Source organism: Sminthopsis crassicaudata, chromosome 3 (genome assembly GCF_048593235.1).
Source record: "Sminthopsis crassicaudata isolate SCR6 chromosome 3, ASM4859323v1, whole genome shotgun sequence".
Taxonomy (NCBI): Eukaryota; Metazoa; Chordata; class Mammalia; order Dasyuromorphia; family Dasyuridae; genus Sminthopsis; species Sminthopsis crassicaudata.
In genome coordinates this window covers 331,679,367-331,705,499 of record NC_133619.1, presented here as the reverse complement: position 1 = coordinate 331,705,499, position 26,133 = coordinate 331,679,367, and the positions used below count along the sequence as shown (strand labels likewise).

General features: G+C 38.3%; 1 protein-coding gene and 1 long non-coding RNA gene across 2 annotated transcripts in view; both read right to left on the bottom strand.

Moving 5' to 3' along the window:
• Nucleotides 1-6,432: 6,432 nt before the first annotated feature.
• LOC141561586 (uncharacterized) lies at nt 6,433-13,538 on the bottom strand. The gene is made up of 3 exons (XR_012488085.1): nt 9,525-13,538; nt 7,314-7,386; nt 6,433-7,230 (listed from the first exon to the last, which is right to left on the bottom strand). It is a non-coding gene; the product is annotated as an uncharacterized LOC141561586 (long non-coding RNA).
• Nucleotides 13,539-13,570: 32 nt separating this feature from the next.
• Nucleotides 13,571-26,133, bottom strand: part of PDIA5 (protein disulfide isomerase family A member 5) — a 187,375-nt gene continuing 174,812 nt past the window's right edge. The window contains exons 15-17 of the mRNA XM_074301401.1: nt 23,940-24,010; nt 17,869-18,003; nt 13,571-13,805 (exon numbers count right to left, since the gene is read on the bottom strand). Of these exons, the coding sequence (XP_074157502.1) occupies nt 13,725-13,805; nt 17,869-18,003; nt 23,940-24,010 (287 nt within the window). The 3' untranslated portion in view covers nt 13,571-13,724. The remainder of the gene's footprint in view (nt 13,806-17,868; nt 18,004-23,939; nt 24,011-26,133) is intronic.

Sequence of the window (26,133 nt, the reverse complement as noted above, 5' to 3'; positions counted from 1 at the left end):
CTGGGGTATCCAAGACTGCTCAAGCATTATGACTGTGAGTTATTTCTGATAATTCACATGGGCAGAACTTATATTAGAAGGAATGTAAAATGCATTATTTGATAGCTTTCAATCCATTTTATACAAGTATAAAGTCTTGGTCAAAAAATTGAAAATCTTCAGGGTGTAAATACTGTTTTCATGATAATTATTGATTAAAGGCAAATACTTTGGAAGAGGAGGCCATATTTGAGAAGTGAACATCTGGCTAATAAAATAGTTTCTGAGAATGGAATTTGGATTTCTGGGCCATACCTAAAAATATAGGAATGATAGGCTCTTGGCCAAGAATGAGATATATTAATAAATAAATAAATGTATTAATTAATAAATGCTGGCAAAACTTTAGCTACCTGGAGCCTTAATCTAAAAGACTTTAAACTAAAAATGAAAGGGGAAAGGAAAATTGCATATTTATGTGTATATGTATGTACATATATACACACATATAATAGATATCATAGAGACTAAATACCAAAAAAGTAGCTGCAACATAGGAAAATGAATAACCATAAAATGTCCAGCAATTCATAGGAAACAAAATACAATAAGAGACACATCAACAAAATCCATTAGATATGTGCATCTTTTATATCTATATAAAATAAAAAATATGGATAATAAAATGAGCTGGACATTCTAAGACAAGGGGGTAAATGTGGTATGGATTTGGTGGTATGGATCCATGAGTAGAATATGACGCTGGAAGGGTAACGCTAAGTTTAAAGGAATAGAATAGGATGTTGGAGAAAAGAGGGATGGGGAGGAATTATATATTCAGAAAACACATGTCAGGAAATAAACAAGTCAGAGATGGAGAATTCATGGTGGTATTTAAGTGGAGATTTATGACAGTGAAAATAAAAGTATATTGGCACAGGAGCCTATTAGAGATCACCTGAACAGAATAAAGAAATAGGTAAGTTCAAGAAACAAATCATGTTAGCACAGAAACACGACATCCTAGTGATAGAAGATTTCATTTATCCAGATATCTGCTGGAGTTCCCAATGTTCTCACTCTCTTGGTTTGTCTTATTGGTAATTTATTTCAACTATCTTTTCAAAAAGAAAGAGAAATAAAAGAAGAGAACTATGATTTTGGATCACCTGATTCCTATCCACAAAGAAATACTGCCTGTTAAGATAGATGTGATGGGAACCCTGGGGGTATATAACTACTCTGTCTTAAAATATTTTATAATGAAGGAGAAAACCACATGCAGCCTGACATGAATTTTAGAATTTTGAAAAAAATGAGAAGAAGCTATTGATAAATTTTGTATAAATTGTATAATTTATATAATTCCCCACAGATACCACAAGGGAAAAAAAAAAAACCACATTACCCCATTTTAATCTTGATACCTTAACTAGATAAGAACTTGTCCCACTCAATCATTCATAGGCCTTAGACTAAATGCTTAAAGACCTTTGGAATGAAATTGGCCTTGGCCAGAATTATGTTAAAATAGACAGGAAATTTGCTCCTTCCCCACTGGGCTGGAAACCATATTTTATTTAATTTTAAAATTTTTATTATTATAATTCCAAATAGTATGAATTTGAATATATATATGGTAAGTGTAATGAACAAAACCAGGAGATAATTGTACATGGCAACATCAATATTATAGGATGATCAGTTCTGATGAACATGACCCTTTCCAACAATGAGATGACTGATGCCAGTTACAATGATGAAGAGAGTCATCTACACTCAGAGAGAGGACTGTGGGAACTAAATACAGATCACAACATAGCATTTTCACTTTTGTTGTTGTTGTTGTTTGCTTGCATTTTGTTTTCTTACTCATTTTCTTTCCTTTTTGACCTGATTTTTCTTGTGCAGCAAGATAATTGCATAAACATATTTACACATATTGGATTTAACACAGATTTTTAACATGTATAACATATATTGGATTGCTTGTCATCTAGGGGAGGGGATGAGGGGAAGGAGCGAAAGATCTGAAACACAAGGCTATGCAAGGGTCAATGTTGAAAAATTATCCCTGCAAATATTTTTTAAAATAAAGAACTTTGGGGCAGCTAGGTGCCACAGTGGATAGAGCACCAGCCCTGAATTCAGGAGGACCCGAGTTCAAATGTGGTCTCAGACACTTAACACTTCCTAACTGGGTGACCCTGGGCAAGTCACTTAATCCCAATTGTCTGGGGGGAGGGAAGAGAGAAAGAAAAGAAAGAAAAAAGAAAAAGCTTTAAAAATAAAAAAAAAATTAATGAATACATGTGATCACTTCAGGGAGATTAGTTTTTTATACTTATTGGGACTCTGCTGAATAATAGTTATATGTATTTGTGTCTTATTCTCTCCATCAGACTCTTCCCTGTGACTTAACTCAGTGATCTAATGGATGGTAGATGTTGAAAAATGCTTGATAAACTCATGTTTTTAAAAAAAGTAAAGGAGGAGCAGCTAGGTGGCGCAGTAGATAGAGCACCAGCCCTGAAGTCAGGAGGACCTGAGTTCAAATCTTACTTCAGACACTTAACACTTCCTGGCTGTGTGACCCTGGGGAAGTCACCCCAATTGCCTCAGCAAGAAAGAAAGAAAGAAAAAAAAAAGAAAAGAAAAAAAAGAGAAATGGTCAGAAGGAAGGGACAGAGGCAGGTGAAAACAGATATACAGTGAAGAGGAGTTGATGTTCCTCAAGTTGTACAGACAACCTCAGACCTCCAGGAAAGGAAGGGTTATATGCTTATCTAGTCTCCTCTCCATGAAACAGCTGTTTTCTATTTTTAAACTTCAGGTCAAGTCCTCATAGCCAAAGGTCTGTTTCTCATTCTCTTTACTCTCCCCTTGCCTCTTCTTTCCTCTGATACTGTCATTCTATAATAATTCTAATTCCAACAGTCATCCCTGTGCTGAGAGTATGATGGTAAGGGAGAAAGGGGAAGGAGCAGAGGCATATAGAGCATTTGCAGTGGTGTGGGGAATGAAATACAGACATGAGTATCAATGAACAGTAAAAACACCAAACCAAAAACCTTTGAGCATCCACAAAAGCTCAGTTAAGGTAAAAGTCTTGTGGCTTTATAGGGATGAAATTCACTGTGACTTTCTCCAGCCAGGGTGGAAGAGTGATGGCAGAAGATCAAGTGGGTCAAGGATTCTAGAATGAAAATATACATGCTACATATCAATTAACTCACAGATTTTCTATCAAAATTCCATCTCCTGCTCTACCAAATTACAAAGTGATTTACTCTATGTATTAACCAATCTATCCACTTTTTTACTTATTAAGTACTTGTTATGTGCTAGGCACTGGGAAAGTAGACACAAAAATGAACCAATCATTTCTATCCTCTAGGAGCTTACATTTTATTAGGGAAGATAATATTTACCTATATAAATGTATACGGAATGAATATAAAATAAATACAGGGTAATTAGGAAGTGGATGGTACTAACAACTGGGGGATCAGGGAAGATCAGGAAGTAGAAGGAGCTGCCTAAGCTGAGATTTGAAGGAAGAGAGGAATTCTACAAGATAGAGGTGGAGAATGAATGAATGCATGAATGAAAAGCCTTTGTTAAGCACTTATGATATATAAAGCATTGTGTAAAGCACTGAAGATACAAACAGAAAAGCAAAAAAGCCTTTGCCATCAAGGAGCTCACATTTTAATAGAGGAAGATAACATATATATGACTTCTACATCTAAAATGTTCTTCTTCTCTAGTAGACCTGAAGATATATTTAGGATCAATTGATTTTAAAATCTCTTATAGATAGGGTGAATTAGAATTTCTAGTTTCTTATAGGTAAATTGTAAAAGCTGACTTGCACTCTGATGCAGCCTCTTAGACTTGAATCTGTATTCTGCTTATTTCTTTTTTCTTTCCCCCATCTCCCTTGATAACATTTTAAAAAGTCAGGCCTCTTACAAAATTGCTCTGGGCCAAGAAAAGCAAGAATTTGAGTGGGTCACTATTGGGAAATGGGATGCCTCTGAGTGATTAGTGAGTTCTCTTCTTTCTGGGACAGTTTAAACAGAGTCTGGATGGCTACTTTTCAGGTATATTGTAAAATGGCACTCAGTCAATAAACATTTATTAAGCACCTACTATGTGCCAGAAACTATGGTAAATGTTGGAGAATCAAAGAAAGATAAAAGATAGACCCTCTCAAAGAGCTCAAGATCTCTATAAATTTAATTAAGACATAAATGAGGGCATACACAATATAGAAAAAGGAAAAATGTATAAAAATATAGAAGGGAATAAACATTTAGTGACTTTCTCAGGCTCATATGTGTGGGCAATACAAGTGGGTCAGTTTCACTAGAATGAATGGTGTGTGAAACCAAATAATATATTTGTCTGATTCTACATGGGAAGATGTCTAATGACATATATTCTCTTTTTAGTGATTTTTTTTCACCCTCACAAGAGACCTTGTAGCTGCTATTTTATTGGAGCTCTGAAGGCAAGTACTATGTCTTGCTTTTCCAATAATCTTCCCAAAGAACCTAATTCAAGGCTCTTTTATGCCAAAGGAGATGGAACAAGACTTCACTGACTTCTGAGGGATGATGAATTAAAATAGAGTACACTGTGAAGAGAGAATGTGTGAAGATACAAATCTGTGATTATCTCAACATGATCATCCAATCTGATGTTCCAAGTTCCTGGGACAGGTAAGTAGAACATTTAAAAAGCAAACAGAACCACTATACAACACAACTAATGAATACATAAGTTCTGGATGAATTCTGGTCAATAAACCATTTTTTTTTTGTGGGCCACCAACAGATATAACTTCCTTTCGATTAATAGAATTATACAGTCTTAATATTGGAGGGTATCTTAGAGGTCAACTAGACCAATCCTTCTTCTCAAAATCTTGACAAAATAGTGACCAATTCTTTTCTTGGAGAACCATGAAGTGGACCTAGAATGAATACTTCCCTAAATGCTTATGCTCAGAGTTGGGATGAGGAGAGAAAAGATTAGTAGACTCTTGAGGTGTAGTGCTTAGGGAGCAGCTCTGGTATTTTGTCATCAGCTGCATGTGTTTCATAGTAAAGGTTTAAGCGGTTGACATAACACACCACTCACTTTTCAAATTTTGTCTACAACAAAGCTTCTTAAACTGTGGGTCGTGACCCTATATGGAGTCATGTAATTGAACATGGAGGTCACAAAATTATGATTTATTATCAGTAAGTATTTGATTTGTATATCTATTTTATTATATACCTACATATACATAAAAATTTATTGGGTGAAAAGGGGCTGCCAGTAGAAAAAAATTTAAGAAGTCCTGCTTTAAGGTACAAGAGTATCTTGTCCTGGCTTAGTTCAAACTATCCATTTAACACTAGAAGGATCAACATTTTAGAATACTTTGAAACTGTCTCAGGTAATATTATGATGAAAAGTTTTATTTACAAATAAGATTATATCTATTTATAATTATTTGTATTTAAAGTGGATTTTTATAAATAGAAAGAAACTGTTTTTCATCAAATATGTTTCCTTGTCAATTGATACATCTGGCTCTTTTTAGTAGTCCATCCTAGAAAAATTCCAGAAATGGATGCCTAGTTCAACAGGTTATATAGTTTGTAGAGTCCACCTTCTTTACCTTTGAGAAAATATGACAATGTTTCCAGTCCAGTAGTGTCCCATTCTATCTTCTAGGATTTCTCAAAGATCAAGGGACAACAGTTAAACATCTGGAATTTTATTTGTCCCCTGGAATACTGTATTTAAGTTTCTTTACTTGAACTTAATGAAGGTGTTAGGTGTTCTTGGCCATTTCCTCACTTATTGTGAGCTTCAGTTTTCTATCTTCTCTAATTTGAAAGCTATTGAGATATGTGTGAATGTATATATATATATATATATATATATACACATATACACAAATATACCTATATGTACATATATATATATATATATATATATATATATATATATATATATATACATGCATATCTTATCTCAACTTTCAATATTTCCTACCTTGGCCCCATGGCTTCCTTCTTAGATCACATTAATCACTGAATGAGTGCTGTCTCAGTCAAACCGAGACCTATTAAAGACTTTAGCTTAAGAAGGTCAAAGTCTCCCACTGCATTCAAGGCCATTTCCAGTTGTCTTGATCTATACCTGGCCATTGGACCTAGATGGCTCTGGAGGGGAGAGTGAGGCTGGTGACCTTGCCTGGCCTCTGTCACTTAAATCCAATTCACTTGCATGTCATGGTATCATCTTCCTGAAGTCACTGTATAAACAGTCAAAGGACAAACAACAACCAGCTCACAAAGTTATTATGAGAAAAAAATAAGATAATGTACATAATATGCTTTACAAATCTCTAAGTACCATGTAAATTTGGGCTGCTATGCATTCTTGCAGTTGTCTTTTTTTTTTTTTTTTTTTAATATGTGCCCTTTTAATTTAAGGTCATTTATAGGTCCACACAGAACTCTCCTTCCTCTTTCTTTTATTTTTCTTTTCTCAATTGAATCATTCCTGATTATGTCAACAAAATTTTTTCTTTTTCTTCCTTCCTTTCTCCTTCCCTCCCTCCCCCTCTTTCTTTTTTTTCTTCCTCTCTCTTTCTTCTGCTGCTTCTTCTTCTTTTTCTTCTTCTTCTTCTTCTTTTTTTTTTGTATGTCTCCTATTTATTTTGAGCCATTTTCCTTCTTAAAGACTTAGGTGATGGGACTCTATCTTTTCTCTGGAATTTTTCTTCTAAAATCTAAAATTAATGTCATATCATCCCCAGAATTTCCTTTCTTATTTATCATGAATTCAAGGCAGTAGAAAGCACATGGCATCAGGAGTCAGGAGTCATTTCACATCTGTGCACTTAAGGCATTAGATTACATTACTTCCAAGAACACTTATGACTTCAACAATCTATAATTCTCTGAATTCTAGGATGACACGGTCACTTTCTTGCAAGTTTCTTACTATTTTCAGTCTTTGCTGAGGAAGTTTCCAGTGCATGGATTATCAGGTTCTAGTCACTGTCTCCTCCATCATCTTGAAGATGACGTCTTACCCCCATGGGGTGTAGCAGCATGGACTCCCATCCATATCAAGTCCTCAATTCTATTCTTGGTTTTCCTCAATGACTGTGGGACTTCACACATTTAACTCCTGAGCCTTAGTTTCCTCATTTGTATTAGAGCGTGTCTTCCAAAGCTGCTGTAAGAAAAAATGAAATTTTACTTGGGGAATTTTGTAAACTGTAAGGTTCTATAAAAAACATAAGGATTTTTCAGGCTCACCCATGGGAGAAGGGAAAGTTAAGGAAAACAGCAGAGATTCATTCCATCCAAATGTTCTTATCCATTAGCCACTCTGCCGTAGCATGAGGGGAAATGACATAAAGGTGAGTAAATACACATATTGATTTAAATGTAATGTATAAATTGTTTACAGATTTATTTATCCTCATTTTCCTTGTCCTCTATGGGAAAGAGAATTAGAACTGTTTTCAGAAGCCTAGTTAGAAGGTATAGAGTGGGGAATAAAGAGTACTGGACTTGGGAGTTGGGAAACTCAAGTTTCAGCCCCCAACCCTCCAGAACTCCGGGAGACTTTGCACAAATCATTTATCTTCTCCAGACCTACTTTCCTTTTCTGTCAAGGAATGAAATTGGCTTAGATAATCTCTAACCTTTGGTTCTAAAGCTTGGTGAATCTAGGGGCGCAGCACAGGATCAAGTCTTAGCTTAGCTCCCAGCCCTGTTATTATCAGATGCCATTCCTGGAGTTTCTCAGCTGCTACCCAATAGTAAATCTACACTCAAGATCAGCAGTCAACAGTACTGCATGTGATGGAGGAAGTTGAGATTCACGTAATGGAAAAAGCACTGGATTTGGAGTGGGATGACCTTGAAAACAGGGACCATTTTTTGCTTTTCTTTGTATCTTTAGCTCTTACTCATGGCTTGGCCCAAATGAGGCACTTAGGAAATGCTTGTTGATGGCTGGTTTAAATCCTGGTTTGTTATCACCATTGTGATCATGGGCAAGCTGTTTATACTCTGGGCCTCAGTTTACTCACCTGTATTTTCACAGGGAGGAGGGAAAGGACGAGGCACTACTCCTAATACAAGTCCTAGCCACAGAATTCTTAGCTGTAGCTACCAGTTGAGGATGCACTTACAATTGCGAGGAACGTTTATATGATCTTGGGCAAATCTATAAATTAATCATCTCAAACACATCACTAGGGCAACGCTCCCAAATGCTGCCCAAACAAGATCAAAATGTATTTGGGGAATATCTAACAAAGTAGAACACAAATGATGTTAAACATGGTTTTCTTTAAATGTGATATAGCAGTCTCATTTTTATTTGAGTTTGACACTACCAGTTCAGAATGTAGAAATATACCTGCCAATGGCCTTAGCTTTAATTTAATCTCCCCATTAGGAAGGAGGAACTGGGGCTGTAGAGGTGAAAGGTGCCCAAGGTCACACAGATGGTAAGTTTGCACAGAAAGGGTTGGAACTCAGGGTCTCAAGGCCCCAGAACACAAAATCTTTCCACTGTTAACATGCTACCTCTCTTGAGAATCCTTCAAGCACAAACACTATCTTCTGACAGTGACAGAAGCGACCGTTTCCTCCACCTGAACATGGAGCTAAAGAAGCCCCCACTGTCCCCGTGTTGCATGCAGGGCAAGGCATAAGCCCCTCTGAGATAAATGACTGTGCTCACCTTCACATATGGAGGTGGAATGGGCCAGTGCCAAGGCAGATGGGAGAGATGGTGTGGGCTCTGAAGGTTTTGGGTTAGGAGTGTTTGATTTAGCAGCTAATTGGCAGTCACTGAAGCTAGGAGGGGAATGGAAACTGGAAAACAATTTTAGTTTTGGAAAGGAGGATGGTTTAGCATACAGGAACTAGAGACTACTTGGTGCCCAGCTGTTGTATGAAGTCCTAAACAAGGTCATGGCTCAGGGGAGAAAAAACTGGGTTAGTGCCAAGTGAACAGAATAGGAAGCTGGCTTTGGGAATTAGCAGTGTGAAGGTTAACCTCCCAAATCATTACAGGACTGGAGAGTGGAACATGTAGCTCACTCCTAACATCCATCCTTAGCTTCTGCAGAGTTCCATTCTTCAGACAGACCAGCTGCCAAATGAAGGGGCCTGGGGAAAAGGGTTGGATGAGATGGCTTTACAGCTTTAACCCTATAATCTGATTAACAGATGAATAAAGGATGGAGGGGCCATAGAAAGCTAGCCAATTTCTAAATCCTAAAAGGCGGCCACAGAACTACTTGACATTTTAGGTTTACTATTTTAACTACTGGGCTAGCACAGGGCAAGTTAAAGGAAGGCCTTGGGAAGAAGGGGACAAGGAAGCAGTGTTGATATCTCAAGTTGAGTTATTTCCAAGTTTGAAGAAGGGTCTGATTTTTAAAAAGGCACAGCATCACAGAATGTTTGGGCTGAAAGGGACTTTGGAGAGCATTTAGTCCAACCTACCTATAGATAAGGAAAGTGAGTGGAAAAGAAAAATGACTTGGTGACCTAGCTAGTAACCATCAGGAGAGCCAGAGTCCTCTGGGAACAACAGGTAGAAGAGAGACAGACATGTTTTCCTTTGTCTGGGGCCTGTAGCTGCTTCTCAAAAGCCTTGGACATAGGGGTAAGGGCAGGAGGTATTGAAAGTTGAGTCTGTAAGAGAAAGAGAAAACCCAAATAACCAGGATGTGAAGAACGTTTATCTTCATCATGTTTTATTTTTGAGGTGAAAAGGATTCACAAAAAGGTTCACTAAGACCTAAAAAAACTCTTCCTCCTCCAGAACCTCAAAGTAACAAGTGGGAATACACGCACATGTACACACACACACACACAGAGACACCCAGTGTTACATGGGGACGAAAATACTTGATTTGTTCTTTGTGTCAGGGTGGCAACTGTTTCCCCCAGTGCCAGCTTATGCTCAAGATAGGGGGGAACAGGGAAGAAAAAAAGAGGAGCTAGTAAAGGCATCATTATGGGGTGTGTGTTCAAAAGGGTAGAATGACTGCAGGGTGAAAAATTTAGGAGCTTCTTGCTGGAGGAAGAGGGAGAAGGGAATCTAAGGAACTGGTAATGATTGTCTGAGCTCTGTTCTTTGGGAAGGGCAGGGGGATGTTTCCTGGACTCTGAGTCCAGGGAAGATGGGTTCTAGTTCTTGCCGTCGATAACTAGGACATGTTACTTCACCCTCTCAGGAAACACTGCCCTCTCCTGTGAAATAAGGGGGTTTAGCTCGATAATTCTTAAAACTCCTTACAACTAATATTTTTGACCTCAAAGCAAAAGTTATAAAACCTTCTTATCTCATAATTATATCTTTCACCTTCCTCCCAGAAAACAGGAGTGGATAGATTCCTTTTGACTCTTAACAGGCTATGGATTTATTCTGCAAATACTATTTTCAATCCTTTAGCTCTGGTATTTTCAGTAATGTCATCAATTTTATGAGATAGGAGTGAAGGAAGTAGGAGCAAAGGCAGTGAAGTCTGGTTCACCTCATGGCTATAGATAGCTCCCCATGGACAACTCTAACAGCATCATAAAACCCTTTAACTGAAGGGACCTCAGAGGTTATCCATGAACACCTCCAGTAAAACAGCTCACTCCTTCACAAGGCAGGCACTTCTACTACTGAGTATCTAATTGTAATGAATTGTTCCTCCTTAGAAGGACCTAAAATTTGCTGCTAATAACTATTTTGAATTACTTCTGAAAGCAAGAGATAAGTCTATTACCTTTTCTACATAAAAGCCACTTATACTTCTGAAGATAGCTGTTCCCCATGTACCATCGTTTCTTTAGACTCATTGTCCTCAGTTCCTTCCATTTCTTTTTAAAAGACCTTTCTAGGTTTCTGGGACCTTTTCTCTCATGGATATTCTCCAGGCAGTCAATGTGACACTTCCAAAATTGAATATAACACTCTCGTAGGAGCATTACCTCCTGTTTTGGCTACCATCCTTCTACTATTAACACTCGTCCTAAGATACTTAGCTTTGTGGATATTGATCATCATTGGCTCAAACTTAGCAGAAAGCTCAAAATGCCTAGATTTTTAAAAACTCGAATTGCTAAAAATGGCTTTTTATTCATACAATTAGCTTCAGAACTTAAATGTGTCTTTACATTTTTATCTCCATTTATTTTTATCTATCTTGGCTCAACATTGCAGACTGCCAAGATCACTTAAGAATTTTAATTCAATCACTGCCTGCGTTAGCTATCCCTTTTTCTGATTTCATCCAAGTCATTATAAAATTGTTCAATGAGACAGAGCCAAGGACAAAGCCCTGTAATATGCTTCTAGAGAAAGTTCCCTCTAGGTTGTCAACAACCAGTTAACATTCTACAAGTATGCATTCTTTACAATTGGCTATGACTTACCCAACTGCTCAGTAACAGTACTGTCAGAAGATTGAGCCTGCCTTTCTCCATCTTATACACAAGGACATTGTGGCCTGCCCTGCAGAAATCCATCCACACTGTTTTAGAGCAAGCCCTGATCTATCAGCCTAGTAACCTATCACAAAGGAAATGAGGTTAGTTGTGCAGGCTTCTAGTGATCTCTTCTTCCCTGAGGGCTCACATTAGCTCTAATACTTTCCTGGAGACTACATCAAGCCTGTGGCTTGCTGCATTCATCAGAGCTCACTTTTCATTTTGGAAATCTGACTTTCTGGCATCTCATTCTCCATCATTTCTCAAGGGTTACAGACTGGTTTGCTGATTGTATCTGCCAGTTCTTCCTGCCACTTGGGGTGTAATTGCTCTAGGTCTAGAAACCCAAATAATAAACACAATGTGTTCTCTTACTATCTCACTTATCTTTAGTGCTTCAATTTCCTTCCAACCATGATAGTGAACTATTATTTGTTCTACACTTCTCATCCTGAAGATTAATCTCTTTGGAAGAAAAGACAGAAGAGTTTACAAGAAGATGATTAATCAAGGTAGGGCCATCACTATCCAACAGCGAATTTTAAAGCTTCTTGTGAAAAAGCTAAAAAGGGATACATACCCATGTAAATCAGGAGCCTGTATTTTTCTTTCCTCCCCCCTCCCATGGTAAGTGGGTAAAATGCCCACACACGGGTACCCACATACATATACACAGCAGCAGCAGACATATCTCATTAAGAACCCCTCCTCCCCAAACTAAGTCCTTTGTAGATGTCCACTCAAATCTGGAAAGTACCTTTGATATCATTTACTACACTCCCGTCTTACAGATGAGAAAACAGGATCTGCATGGTTCATTGACCCACCCAGCTCACATAGCTAACTAGCAGAGCCAGAAGTATAACTCAAGACTTCTAATTCCCAGATCAGGGTTCCTTTTCCTAAATCAATTTCCTCCTATTTGTGGAAGGTGATAAAGTGAAACTCAATGCTTCATCTGCATCAAATAAACGGTCCCCAGTCCTCTTTCACTCTGCCGTTCCAACCACCCTTAACTTGGTGATTCTTTCAGGTAATTCCTCCAATTTGAGATATACGTATTCCCTTTAGCTGAAGCTGAAATAGGCACGACACCAGATGGGCACATCTGCAGAACACCCCCGGGGGAGACTTGGCTTCAGGGTTGCCCAGGAAGGTGTTGGTGTTTGAGGGAGCAGAAAGGATGAATCACCAAGAGAAGCAGCAGACAAGAGGCAGATGAGGGAAGGAGAGGGTGAATGCCATCCCATAAGAACTTGATTTGCAAAAAAAGCGAGGGGGATAATTTTGTGAGGACACATCAAGAGGCGTAACTGCTGCCCATCCAGAACGTGGTGTATCTAGCTCCCGACACTGCTTATTTTGCAGAACTCAGGTGCTAAGTAAGAGAGGGCACCCTGATCCCCACAACACCCCCACTTCATCTCAAGGGTCTGGGGCTTGGGCTTCACTCCTGATACAATGACTATTTCTTTGTTTAAAAGAAATCAGCACATGTAAAAGAAGTGAGGGGAAAGAAAGGAAGATAGTGAGAAAGAGAGTGAATTCAAGCTAAAGGAGGAGACAGGAAAATGTTACAAGAAGAGGAGGAGATACAAACACACAGAGACACAGAGATCAAGAGAGAGAAAACAGAGAACTATGTAAACACATTCCAGGTACAACACATCAGAATTGAAGCCATGGAGATCTGTAAATAGCCTGCACTTGTGTCTCCATTCACTTCATTTTCTGGTTTTCCCTGAGCATTATAATGTTGTTCCCTTCAACAATTAGCAATTTCCCAAGCCTGGAAAAAATCTATGTCCAAATGAAATCTTTCAGTCTCATTCATTTCTTCTATTTCCTTGCTCTTCCCCCCACTCCCTACTCAAAAGCTGGAGGGGACAGGCAAGCCCCTCCAAGCCTGGTCCTCAAACAGTCTCTAGCTATATAAATATTGCATAGGAGTGTTGCAGGCATTGCCTCATGGAGGAGGAAATGCAAGCTCAGAGCTCAATATGGCAACAAGCCCATTCCTGAACAATTCCCACCTTTCCCACCCCCCACCCAAAAAAATCCCCAAATCCCCAAACAAGTGGTTCAACTTTATTTTAAAATTGTACAAAATGGCCACGGGTGGCTATAAAAAACTTTGTCTTCAGAAGGTGTGAAAACTCAGGAACAACAAAGCCAGCATCGTTCACAGTGTAGTGGAAAAAGCTTCTTTTGAGGCAGAAATCACAATTCATCTTTCTTTTTTCCAAGTCGCTCATGGTCTCGCTCTCGGAGAGTTCGGACAAAAGAGACAAACCCTGACTCCTGAAAGAAAAGAAGGGGTTGAGGAAAGGGAGTTAGAGCACAAATAGGGTGAGGGGCAGGAATGTAAAGGGCTCTTTTCCTTATCTGAGAAGGGTCACATAAGTCTCCTCCTCACTTTGCTGATAGCCTCTCCCCTCATCCCACTGAGGGAGCAGAAAGAGTTTAGTCATGTTTTATTGGTCCACAACTGTGGGTATCAGGAAAGGTCTAGAGGAAGCCAGTTACCCTGAGCCTTGTTGGAAGATCAGAGTATGGAAGGCTAAGATCAGCAAGGAGCACATTCCAAGCATGGCTGAAACTGTGGAGGCAGCAGATGGACTCCTGAATTAGGGGAATAAGTAACTGTCTAGCTTGGCTGGAATAAAAAGTATATGAAGGGGAGCAATTAATGTGAAATAGGGCTAAATGTCAGGCTATAGACTTTATATTTTTTATTCTTGAAACAACAGGGAAACCCTGAAGGTTTCAAAAAGGTGACGTGGAACTATGCTTGTGGAAGATAACTCTGGCAGTTGTGAGGAAGGGATACTGGATTAGTGCAGGGATAAAAGCAGGAAGACTAGCCAACAGGGATAGCGATAACCAGATATAAATCATGAAGGCCTGCCTGGACTTGGGATCCCATGAGTTGGGAAAAGGAGATGAATAAGATACCTGGGGAAGGAAATTTAGAGGAAAGGTAGGTTTCGAGGAAAACAATGTCAATTCCTTTTTCAACACGATGAGTTTCAGATACTGATATTCTTAGTGATACTCAGCTTAGTGATATTCAGGAGAAAAATGGCAATGAGTACTGGAGTTGAAGAGAACTGGATATATAGATATAGGAATAACAAATAAAGAGATAAGTGGCATCCCCCAAAACAAGTGAAATCGCCAAGAGGATGTGTAAAGATGCTCAGAGGCGAGATGTATCAGCAAAAGGAAACTAAAAATAAGGGGTCATACAGGTAGAAGAGAGTCATAAGTGAGCTTTGTCACAGAGGCTAAGGGAAAGGTGGAAGTATGCAGAGGAAAAGGACATATTGATAGGTAGCAGGGAAGGGATCCAAAGATAAAGACTAAAAATGAGGGAGAAAGAGGTTATTGATGGGGTAAGCTCCCAGAAGAGATTGGAGAGGGCAAGATCAAGAGCACAAGCTGTGGAAATAGGTTTTATAAAGAAACATTACTTCTTAGCAAAGGAGGAGAGGACAAAAATTATAAAAAAAATTTGATATGGGAGATAGGGAAGAAGGAGTCCCTGAGATTTGGACTCAGTTTTCTCAGTAAAATAAGATGTAAGATCATTTGTTAATAGAAGAGAAGTAAGAATCTTCTAATGGGGCTTAAAGAGAGGAGATGATTTGGAATAACCACCTTATTTCTACATATGAAAAAGTCAATTGAGAATGGGGATAATATATTGGGAAATAATCATAATGTCAAAAAGATATTAATTAGGGTGAAAGAAACATTCCCACTTGAAAGAAATGTTTGTAAGGTCAGTTAAAATCAGATAACATGAATTAGTAGTGTGCCTATTTGGCCCAGTTGTGTGACTTCCTCTGGTAGTATTTAGTCATGGAAAGGGGTATTTGTAGGATGATCAAACTTTGAAAAATGGAAGGCATACAAATTAGGAAAGAAGACAAGAGATTCAAGGGTAAATAAGATGAGTTGACCAACCAGAAGGGAAGAAAATGAAGCTAGAACAGGGATGATGGCTTAGAAGGGGGTGGGATAGATTACCATAAGGATAAAGAATAAATTTAAGAGGAATTAAGTAAAGAGAAATGAGAAGAGATTATGACCAGAGAAGGAAATATTTGAGTTCAAAATGTTGAAGGCTGCACAGTTATGTTGAGATTTAAGCCACAGCTCTTCCTTGTGGGTAACTAAGGTGAAATAAAAATACAGTCCATGGGAATAGATGAGGCTGATGCACTGAAAGACTAGAGTATTTGAGGGGGTATATCAAACGTAACTTTTAAAGTTCTTAATTATGAGGATAGAAATAAATGTAGTAAGGAAGGCTAAAAACCTAGATTGAAATTCTTTAGAAAAGAGAGCGGTCCCTTGAAACTGGTAGATTCTAGCCACAAAGGTATTATAAACAACCACTGTCTTAAAAGGGAAGGAGGAAGATTATAGGATTAGGTTTACAGTGATGGCCTGGAAACTACTGAAGAGCCAGCAAAAGCCAGATTACTCCTCCTTCTGGCCTAGTGTATGGGGGTATAAGAGAAGGAACAATTGATACTGGAGAGAGTGACAATAGGATCTTTTGATGAGAAGAGTTGAGGCTAACAAAACGCTTGATGAATCTAGCACTGTTTTCACCAGAAAGGAGACAATAGAAAAAAGAAAAGGAAGAATAAAATTAAGTAAAACTTTTTCAACTAACTGGATACCAGGAGAAAGAGTTTTGATGGGAATGTCCTTAAGGTAATATCTTTTAAGATATTGACAACTGCCAAGAACTGTTGCTCTTAGCACCATTTATATACAGTTTGATTCTGGGGAAGATACACAGGTTTCAGGAATGAATGATCACATCTTTTTTTCAGATTCTGAAGTGGCCCTTGCATTCCAAGTCCACCAACATGGCTAGTGCTGGATCGCAGAAAGGGAGATGTTCTTATTACATTTGTCTCTTCACCCCTCACATTAAAACTCTAAAGGATGTATTTTATTTTAGTTTATCAGTTCATATTTTAAAAAATTATATTAAAGTTGGAGTTCAATCAATAAGTATTTGTGCATACTGTTTGCTAGTCATTGGGGATATAAGTACAAAGAATGGGACATTGCATATTTAAATAAACTTACTCTCTACTGGGGAGACTACAAGAACATATATAAAGATATATAAGCATAAAGACAAAGTGAATAAATACAGATATACTGTTGAATACAAGGTCATTTGGAAGGAAATGCACTAGCAATTAGGAGGCTTTCCAAAAAGCCTTACTGCTGAAAATGGCACCACAGGCTATATCCAAAAGGAAAAGAATTGGTAAAGAATCACTGTATTGAGTAGAAACACTGGGAAGTGAATGTAAATTGTTAGCACTAATATCTGTCTGCCCAGGTTGCATGTACCTTCAGATTCTAATGTTTATTGTGCAACAAGAAAATGATATTCACACACATGTATTGTACCTAGACTATATTGTAACACATGTAAAATGTATGGGATTGCCTGTCATCGGGGGGAGGGAATAGAGGGAGGGGGGGATAATTTGGAAAAATGAATACAAGGGATAATATTATAAAAATATATATATATAATAAAAAAATAAAATAAAAAAAAAAGAATCACTGTATTAAGTGAAGGAGAAGAGGAGGTACAGCCCAGGCATTTGGAAGGACAGAGATGGAATATCATGTGTGGGAAAGAGAAGTCAGTTTGATTGAATAATAGATTGTGAGAAGGGGAATAATGAGTCTAGAAAACAGATTCTTCTTTATTTAAATTAAGGACAGGAAATGAATATCTACTTATCTATATTTATAGCTATAGCACCTAGAAATATGAAAGTGTAACGTTTTTTAAGCCCAGGACAGGATTAATGAATACTTTATTTTAACCAACCAAGCCAGCAATCCACAGAGGAATTGTATGAATGGAGTATCCAGGTAACTGAATCTAAAAGAAGAAATTATTTTCTTGTAGCCTCGTTAAAGTACAAATTGTTTTCTTAACAATGGAACTCTCTCAGGTAATCTGGGATATATATATATATATATCACATCTATGCCCTCCTTTACACTCTCCAACAAATCTGACAAATTCCTACATCTCCAATTCTGAATCAGGAAGGACATAATACACTGAAGCTAGCTGTGGCTGAAAACTTTCCTCAATGTGAAATCATGGGGTTGGAGTGAATATAGAGTTAAAGAGGAGAAAGAAAGGAATAGAGATCAAGGATGCAATAGGCAGTGTTAGACTGAATGGTCCTGAGTCTGAAACCCAGAAAGAATAGGAAGAAAGGAAAGGTGCCAGAACTGAGACTCAGAAGCGGGCCTAAGGGGAGAATTTAGTCTAGGCCGGGGGGGGAGGCTTGTGCATACTTACCGTCCGATCTCCATTATATTTTTCGATCATCTTCCCATAGTTGTAGTAGTTGAAGGTGGGGTAGCCATCAACCCCTTCCTGCTTACATAGATCCCGGTTCTTATCTTTGGCACAGTCAACTGCAGCACAGGCAATCTACCAGGCAAAGGAAAGATGGTATGAGAGAACAGGGCACCTCTGCATCTGTGCCCTATCTGACACTGCTCTGTACACAAGCTCTTGCTGTCACCAACAGTGGGGCACCTGCTTCCAAGTCAGGCATTTTTAGCCTGGTGCCTGGGAATATCTTTTTAAAGAAAATACTGTATTTTAATATAATTGGTCTCCTTTGAAATCCTATATATTTTATTCATTTAGAACCATTATTCTGAGAAGGGATTCCTAGGTCTCCCCGGCCTGCCAGAGGTCTGTGACACAAAAAGGCTAAGAACCCCTGGGCTAGGCTAATTTTTAAGAGCAGTGGGAAGAGGGTTACTTTTTGCTTGGCTCTGCTTTGTGAAGCCAGCTAGCCAGGATTAAGATGTTGATGCTGCAAAAGGAACAATAGAAGTAATGATCACTTAGAACAGAAGTAGAGTCGCAGCTTGATTCCAGGTCCACAGGAGAGATCCTAATTTTGACATGTGGAAATTTAGACACCTTTATTGATGAGACCTCTAAGGGCTGAGAGGGTAGTGAGACCAATTTTCTCCACACTTAGACCACTAGAGTTTGCCATAAAAGTAGTAATGATTTTTAAAAGCAGTAAGGCCTGTAAAAGAACACCAACCAAGAATTCAAAATAGTTAAGATGGATGTAAGAGGAAGTGGGCAATGGGTTGAGAATAATTGGGTTATCTTAGAGAATTTTTCTCCTATTCTTCTTCCTTGGGTCTAAAGAGAATTTTCCATAAGGTTGTGTGGGTAAGGGGTAGAGGGTTAGGAAAACACCAGAATGTTCTAAATATGTCTGAAAAGACCAGCTAGACAGCTTGAAGACTAGAGAAGTGGAGAGTTCAGGTTACAGCATGTTTGGGAAGAGACACAACAGGGAGGAGTGAGAACAGCTGGAAGACACACAGCTCAAAGGGCTGGCAAATGTTTCTGCAGGTCAAGGATTTTGCAAGGTGTTTTTGTGAGATTGTCATAGGCTCAGACAATCATTAGGCAAGGTAGCAATCTGAGGGAGGTCATCATATCTTTTTTCCTCTAAATAGGATAATTTCTACCTTGGCTCAGATGAGAATCTCCTATATCCCAAAAGGTCTCTTAAGAAAAGGGATTTCATAACCTTCCAAGTTCCTTTATTTGTCCACTTGCCCTTTACTCTCTCTCCCTACAATCCTACAAGTCGGGAAGTTTTTCCATATATTATCCTTATAGAATTAGACAGTAAAAAAGATTTTTTTTTCTGATTAAAAATCACTAACCTCCAAGAAAGGAAAAAAAATAGTCCAAAGGTTACATACAAATAAAAAATCAACTTTAACGAGATAGATTTTTATTTTTAAAGAGAAAAACATAAAAAGTTTAGCTGAACTTATTTGCTTTTAAAATTAACTACAGTGAACATGTAACATTTTTAAAAAAACTAAAATTATTTTTGCAGTTCCACATTATAGCCTATTAAAGAGGAAACTGGGAAAAGAAGAGGCAAAGAGGAGGAAACGGAGAGAGGAAGGAAGACAGTGAATTGTGAGCACAATGTTCATTTACTTTGGGGGGCTTCAGATATTTAGATTGGTTACTAAGGTTCAGAGCTTTTGAACTGCTCTTTATAAACCTGCCAGGCTTCCCTCTGATGAGAAAATAACCATTCTAATCCTATCAGTCCATGTTCCCTGAAGGCTTACTAAATATTCAGGACCAGAGAAAAACATTATTTTCTGGATGGCAGCAACTGTGGTCAAAGCTCTATCAGTTCAGAGAGTACCAAAGAAGAACTCAGGCCACTAGGGGGCAGATTCGGTAGAGTATCAGGCCTCAAGCCAGGAAGATCCGAGTTCAAATACTGCCTCAGACACCAACAGTGGGACTTTGGGCAAGTGGCTTAATCAGTGTTACCCTCAGTTTCCTCATTTGTAAAATGGGGGTTAAAAACAACATCTCCTTTTCAGGGATGTCTTGAGAATCAAATGAGACAATAATTATAAAGTGCTTTGTACAGTGCTTCTAATGAAATAAATGCTATATAAATGTTAGCTATAATCATTCCATTTTTCAATTAATATAGAGTTGTAATTCCTGAGAAAATCTGAGTTCTAAAACATTTCTGAACTATGAAAATAAGCAAGGAAAATGGTAGTCTGAGAGCCCCGTATAAAATAATGCAGCCGCCACCACCACAATGCTGATTTTTGGGAGAGGGTCTTGCTAGCTTTCTTGTGACTACCCAATTAACAGGAGGCTGAACATGATCCTCCCTTGGAGTCTTGGGACATTGGAGGGACAATGAAGCTGTTCCTTTAGCACGCTTTCAAGTATCTGATAAGTGTCTTCAGACCCAAGAGCTCCTGGTTGGTCTCTGTATTCATGTTTAAATTATGAATTTAATTTGCACTCTTGTTTGAAGTATGAGACACAATTTCATAAATCTAATAAATTAAAAAAAAATCTATTCTGAATTTCAAAACAAGGTGGCAAGCCACATAATCAAATGCAGTTTGTGGCTGCAAATGCTAGCCCACATCCCAAGCTTCTAAATGAGACAACCTGTTGGCCTCCCAAATTTCAACAGCTCATGAAATTTTACTTCATTTAGAAAACCTCCTTAAGACTTTTTGGAAATAAGACAGCAAATTTCTCCCCCCCTCCTTCTGCCCCGACCAAACTAACACAAAACTCTCAGGACACCTCCTCCTAATCTGCACTTGCTCATCCACAGGACAGAATGTACAGATTTTAGCTTTCTTTATGTCTGACCTGTCTAGACAGCACACCTGTCTGTCTTTTACATCTTTGTTCACATAGTGAGTGTTGCTCACAGAATCAGGTTTCTAGAACTGAAAAGGATGAGAGAGATCTTTTAGTTTGGTCTTTGCCCTGAGTCCTTTTAGGGCACTGGGAGGAAGGCAGAGGTATGTCATTCCTACTGCACTGCAACCCACTGCTGAGACTATGTGTGTAGTATCACTCCCCACTCCAAACTTTGATATTCTTCATTGACCCCTCCAGAAAACTATCTACTCTAAAGGACTTAAATTCCTTCTACTCTTGTATCTATCATCATCTGAAGCCACTGAATAAGCCAAGTTAACTCTCAGGGGTGGGAGTGTCCCAGCTAAAATATGTACTGCCACATGCAGCTTTATTGATTCAGTAAAATAAATCTCTGCAGGAGCTAATATTGACTTTGGCTATGAAAATGGAAGTGAATAACCAGCTGCATATTGATTGGGGGAAGGAATGGGGACAGGCTTCTGGAGACAAAAATAAAAATCAGGCTGAAAGAGTAGAGAAAAGCACACTGAACTAGAACTCTGGAAACCTAGGTATTGTCCCAGATTGGCCACTAACACTGACCTTCGTCAAATTCCAGTCTCTTTGGGTTTGTTATTCCATTCTAAAAGGAGAGGGCTGAATTAGCTGGTCTTTCAAGTCCCTTCTAGGTTGAGGTTCATTAATATAGGAAATCTACTTCAGGAATGAATTGATGAAGGGATGTAGAAAGTACTTTTTCACACATATGATTAAAAAATAAAAAGAAACATCCCTTGATTGTTTATCAATTATGCCTCCTCCTGAGCCAGAAGGGTAGATGATGTAGATAGAGCATCTGTGGGGGAAGAAAATGATCCCCATTTCTCTCTGGAAGCCTCTCTCACTTTATGTTGATAACATGGGCCTTTGATTACCTTCTCCTGTGTTAATTCCATGATTTCAAGCTGACTCTGTCCCTCTGACAACTCTGTAGGGTTAGGATTAGTTAATATAACCTTATACTAGTTAGCACTCTTTCTGGCCTCTGTTGCACATCCAAAGGGAAGGTACATAGTAAAGCCCACATTTCTTCTCATTACCTTCAAGTATGTAGGTAGTATAGTAGATACAGTGCTGGGCCCACAGTGAGGAAAACTAAGTTCAAATTCAGCCTCACACACTTACTAGCTGTGTAACCCTGGACTAATTTAACCCCGTTTGTCTCAGTTTCCTTATCTGTAAAATGTGTTGGAGAAAGAAATGACAAATTAATATATATCTCTGCCAAGAAAATCCCAAGTGGGATCATGAAGAATCAGACACAATTGAAATGACTGAACATCACCTTCAAATTTATAGCTTATAATAAAATCAAGATGCATTTACTGTTTCATTCATGTCACCTCAAATCTGCTTTCCTTTACTGAATTGTTTGTTTTTTTTTCCTCTCTCCCTCTGGTGATTAGTAGAACTTGTTAAGTATGTATAGGAGAACCATAATTCCAAGTAGACTTGCCCCTCCCCCTGCCCTTGACTGGCTTTATCTGATAGACTAGAAAAGGCCTAGTTCAAACAATCAGTCTGGGAACTCAGCTCCTTGTTCCAATAAAAATCGAAGGCTCACACTACAACTAACTTACTGGTCTGATCCCCAGAGGAGGCTGACAATACTCGTGCTGAAAGATGATACTCTATTTGGTAATGGTAACATCTCTGTGTCATTTCAATCCAGAACCAGATTTCAGCTAAATGCATGGGACGCCCCTGTTCCGATCATTAATAGCTGTGGCCCCCGGACCACCTACATCTAGCAGGGGAAGTAAAATAAAACAGTTAAGAATTCACTTGTCCCACAACAGTTATCTAATTTTACTTGCTAAGTCCATTCCTCCTGGACTTTAGATCCTCCCTACTGCTCACCTGACCCTATACAATGTTGTCAGTTCTTCCTTTAGTTAATCTCCCAGGAATTGGCATGTTAGGCTGCTCCTGTGTAAACCAATTCCTGGCCATCCTTGCTTGATTTCTGTCCCAGACCATAAGCTGACAGATTTTGGCCTGAGATAATAAGTATAAGTGGGCTTGTGTCTGTACCTGGCACCTCATGTTCACAAGGATTTTAGAAAAATTATTTTCTCATTGAAATAATTTTTAGACATAGTGTTTATATTTCCAAATTAACTCAAAAATAACTATCCTATAACAATGCAGCAGAATTGTAGTAACCATGTACAATATTTTTAAAAAATGTTTTCACTGTACACGTATAAAAAATTTCAGCTACATGAAGTTAAACAACTTTTGTAAATTATTTGAGGAAGCTATCATCTAGAATGTTATTTATATAGAAAAATGTATTCTAAGTTCTAAACAAACAACTTACAACTTTTTTTCTTTAAATAATAAATGAACTTTTGAAATACAACCCAATTTCAAGCTGGAGACAGACTGGTAAATGGTTTGCAAATTTTTGCCCTGAATGAGGTGGGTTTTTTTGCCTTTCGTCACTGAGACTTCTGGCTAATAATGTACCAGGACCAGTAGAGAAAAGCCACATGACAAACTAGAGCAGTAGTGATAATATGTTTGTTACATCAATGTAGAAACATGCAGAAAAACTTCTTATTTTTATTTTCAATTTATATATTTGTTTTACTTGGTATATACAGATGCCTGAACTCATGCCTACTTGTGTGTATGGGGTCTCCTCAGAGCAATTTAGTTATTTTGGGGAGTAGCTTCCTCAGAGATATGCTGTTTCACCACACTACCAATTTCTGATTTCTTCATATACAAAATAGAAATCAGAGCTGAGTCAGATACATGCTACTGGGCGCAGACTCCTTCTCCCTCCTCTCAATATATTCTAATCTGCAGTTTTAACTTGCTAATTTTATGCTTCATTAGGCTGTGGCTGCAGGTGCCTCTAGTTTAAGCACACTGTGGCTTCATTGATCATAGCCCTTTTCCTCTTCTTTCCTGGTTCCTCTCTCACTGCATTGGATTGTAAACCTGGTCCTTCCCAAGAGAACCCTAAAGGGATGTAGCTAGTGATACAAATGCTAAAAGACCCAAGAAAGCCAGCCCCATCCACAGAAAAGAACAAGCATAGGGATCAGTGGGAGAGCAGAGTTCAAGGGGAGAAAAAACCAAACAAACAAGGACATCCTTACCTTCCGGTCGTCTTTGAAAAGTTCAGCAGTGGCAGTGAAATTCGGGATTGTATTTTTACAATGTGGACACCCTACACAAAAGGCGAGGGAGAGAGATGACAGTCAGGTTAAAAAAAAAAAAGATGGGAAATGGCTGGTATAGACTCTCCCTAATGGAAGATTACCAGTGGGTAGGAGAGGCTGCAAACCAGATGAATCCCCAACAGCCTAGGAAAGATTACCTCAACATAGGGTGCAGCCCAAGACCCCCTATTTTTGGATATGGCTAATGTGGGAACTGGCTTGGCTGAGCTTCCTATTTGTTTCAAGCATTCTGTTTTTCATTTCAATGGGAGGGGGGAGGAAGAGACAATAGATGTTTATTAACTGAAAAAAAAAAAAAAAAGTTAAATTTAAAATAACATTATGCCTTTCCTAAGACTGTCTCAGTCTCTCTCTGAGACTCTAATGGCTCCAACCTTGAGAAGTTGCTGAATTCCTCTGTTTATAAAGATTAACTCAGAATTTATATGAATTTCTTTCCTGGCATCCCAAAGCACACATAAAGACAGGGTCCTTCTTGCCTTGGGTCTTTTATCTCTGTCCACGCCTCTCACTATGATGGGAGGCAGGAAGCTAGGAGAGGATCTGCCCAAAAGAGTCTTGCTTTATTTTTCTCTTCTTGGCAGAAGCCAAGGTCTTCCTATCTGCGAGCTGCTATCAGGCACCATTTCACCTGAAAGGGCATATGCATTCAAGCTCTTCCAAACAAGGTACAAATCCTCCTTCTTTTACAAAGGTGTTCGTGAGACAACAGACCAGTGTCTCCATCCATAAATGACTAGTGAGATCCAGCTGGGAATGAGAACATCAGCTCTCAACCAATGCTTCTTCTGTTTATATAACCATGAGTGATGATAATGAAATTCATCCTCCTTTCCAACCACATGTTTGATACAAAACAGTCCTAGAAAAATAGTCACTATATATATATGTAGCCAACTTTTACCTTTCAGATGATGGGGTTTGCTTCCCTGGAGAATATGGCAAGATAAACTGTTCACTAGTTTTTGGAAGAACATAATTTCAAATGTCCTACATACTATCTCTTGCACCCTTTTCCCCAATGGCTCTCCTAGTACGAAGTCTATTTCTTCCTATGCAGATAAGAAGGGGAATGGATGAAAGGCAACCAAAGTAATCCAGAATACCAGCATCTGCCCCCAATTGATAGTCTAGTATCTAAAGGCATCTCTCTTTTTCCAGAAAGGAATCTTGTAATTATATTTTTATTTGGTGTTGTTCATGGTTGGGAGAGCAAAATCTAAATAAGCATCCCTCCCTATCTCTCTAAGTATCTGTACTTACCTTCAGATCATAAAGTTCTCATGGAGAGTGGGAAGCTTTTATGCCATTTCATTCCCCACTGCCTTTCTAAGTCTTCTGTCTCATGACAGGCATTTGATAAAAACAAGCTGATGAGGCCCTTAGAAGGAAATGTTGGACTTCTTCAGCCTAACTTCCCTGATACTGTTGAGAAGAGCTGAGAAATGATTTTCTTGCTAATGAGAAAACATCTTGATAAAAATCTACACATGGGAAAGGCCACTTGCATTCATGTTTGGAACTATGGATTAGAGAATTCCTCTTTTATTTTTTCTTTATTTGTAAAAAGGGAAAAAATAATAGTTTAATATTTCATATCAGATTAAAAATATAATACAACTTTAAAACTGGATTCTGTGCTTAAGCCAATCTGAGAACAGAAGAGATGCTTCATTTCCATGGGCTGGAGGAGGTCATATTCTGCCTAGAAGTAATAAGATGGACAGGATGACTTTTTAAGATCTATCCACAGTCCAGGGATTTTATTTTTTTCTCAAATGTCTAAAGTAGAAGAGAAGAAGATGCATCTGGGTATAGGATTTTTATTTATTGCTGGGCGGGGTGGTGGGGAGAGGGGGAAGAAAGGAAATAATCTGTAAAATGTTAGTTCTTACAATGGAACAATAATTATAGCAAAATATAAATAATCTAACCTGATGGGAAAAATGAGTTGAATTAGTGAAAATCTAGAATTAAAACACTTAAAAAAAAAAAAAAGCTGATAATAAAACTGCCTTTAAGGTTTGCAAAGTGCTTTTAAAAAAAAATTAACAATCCAATGAAATAGAGAGTGAAAATACTAACATATTGCTATTGGTTGGTGCCTCTG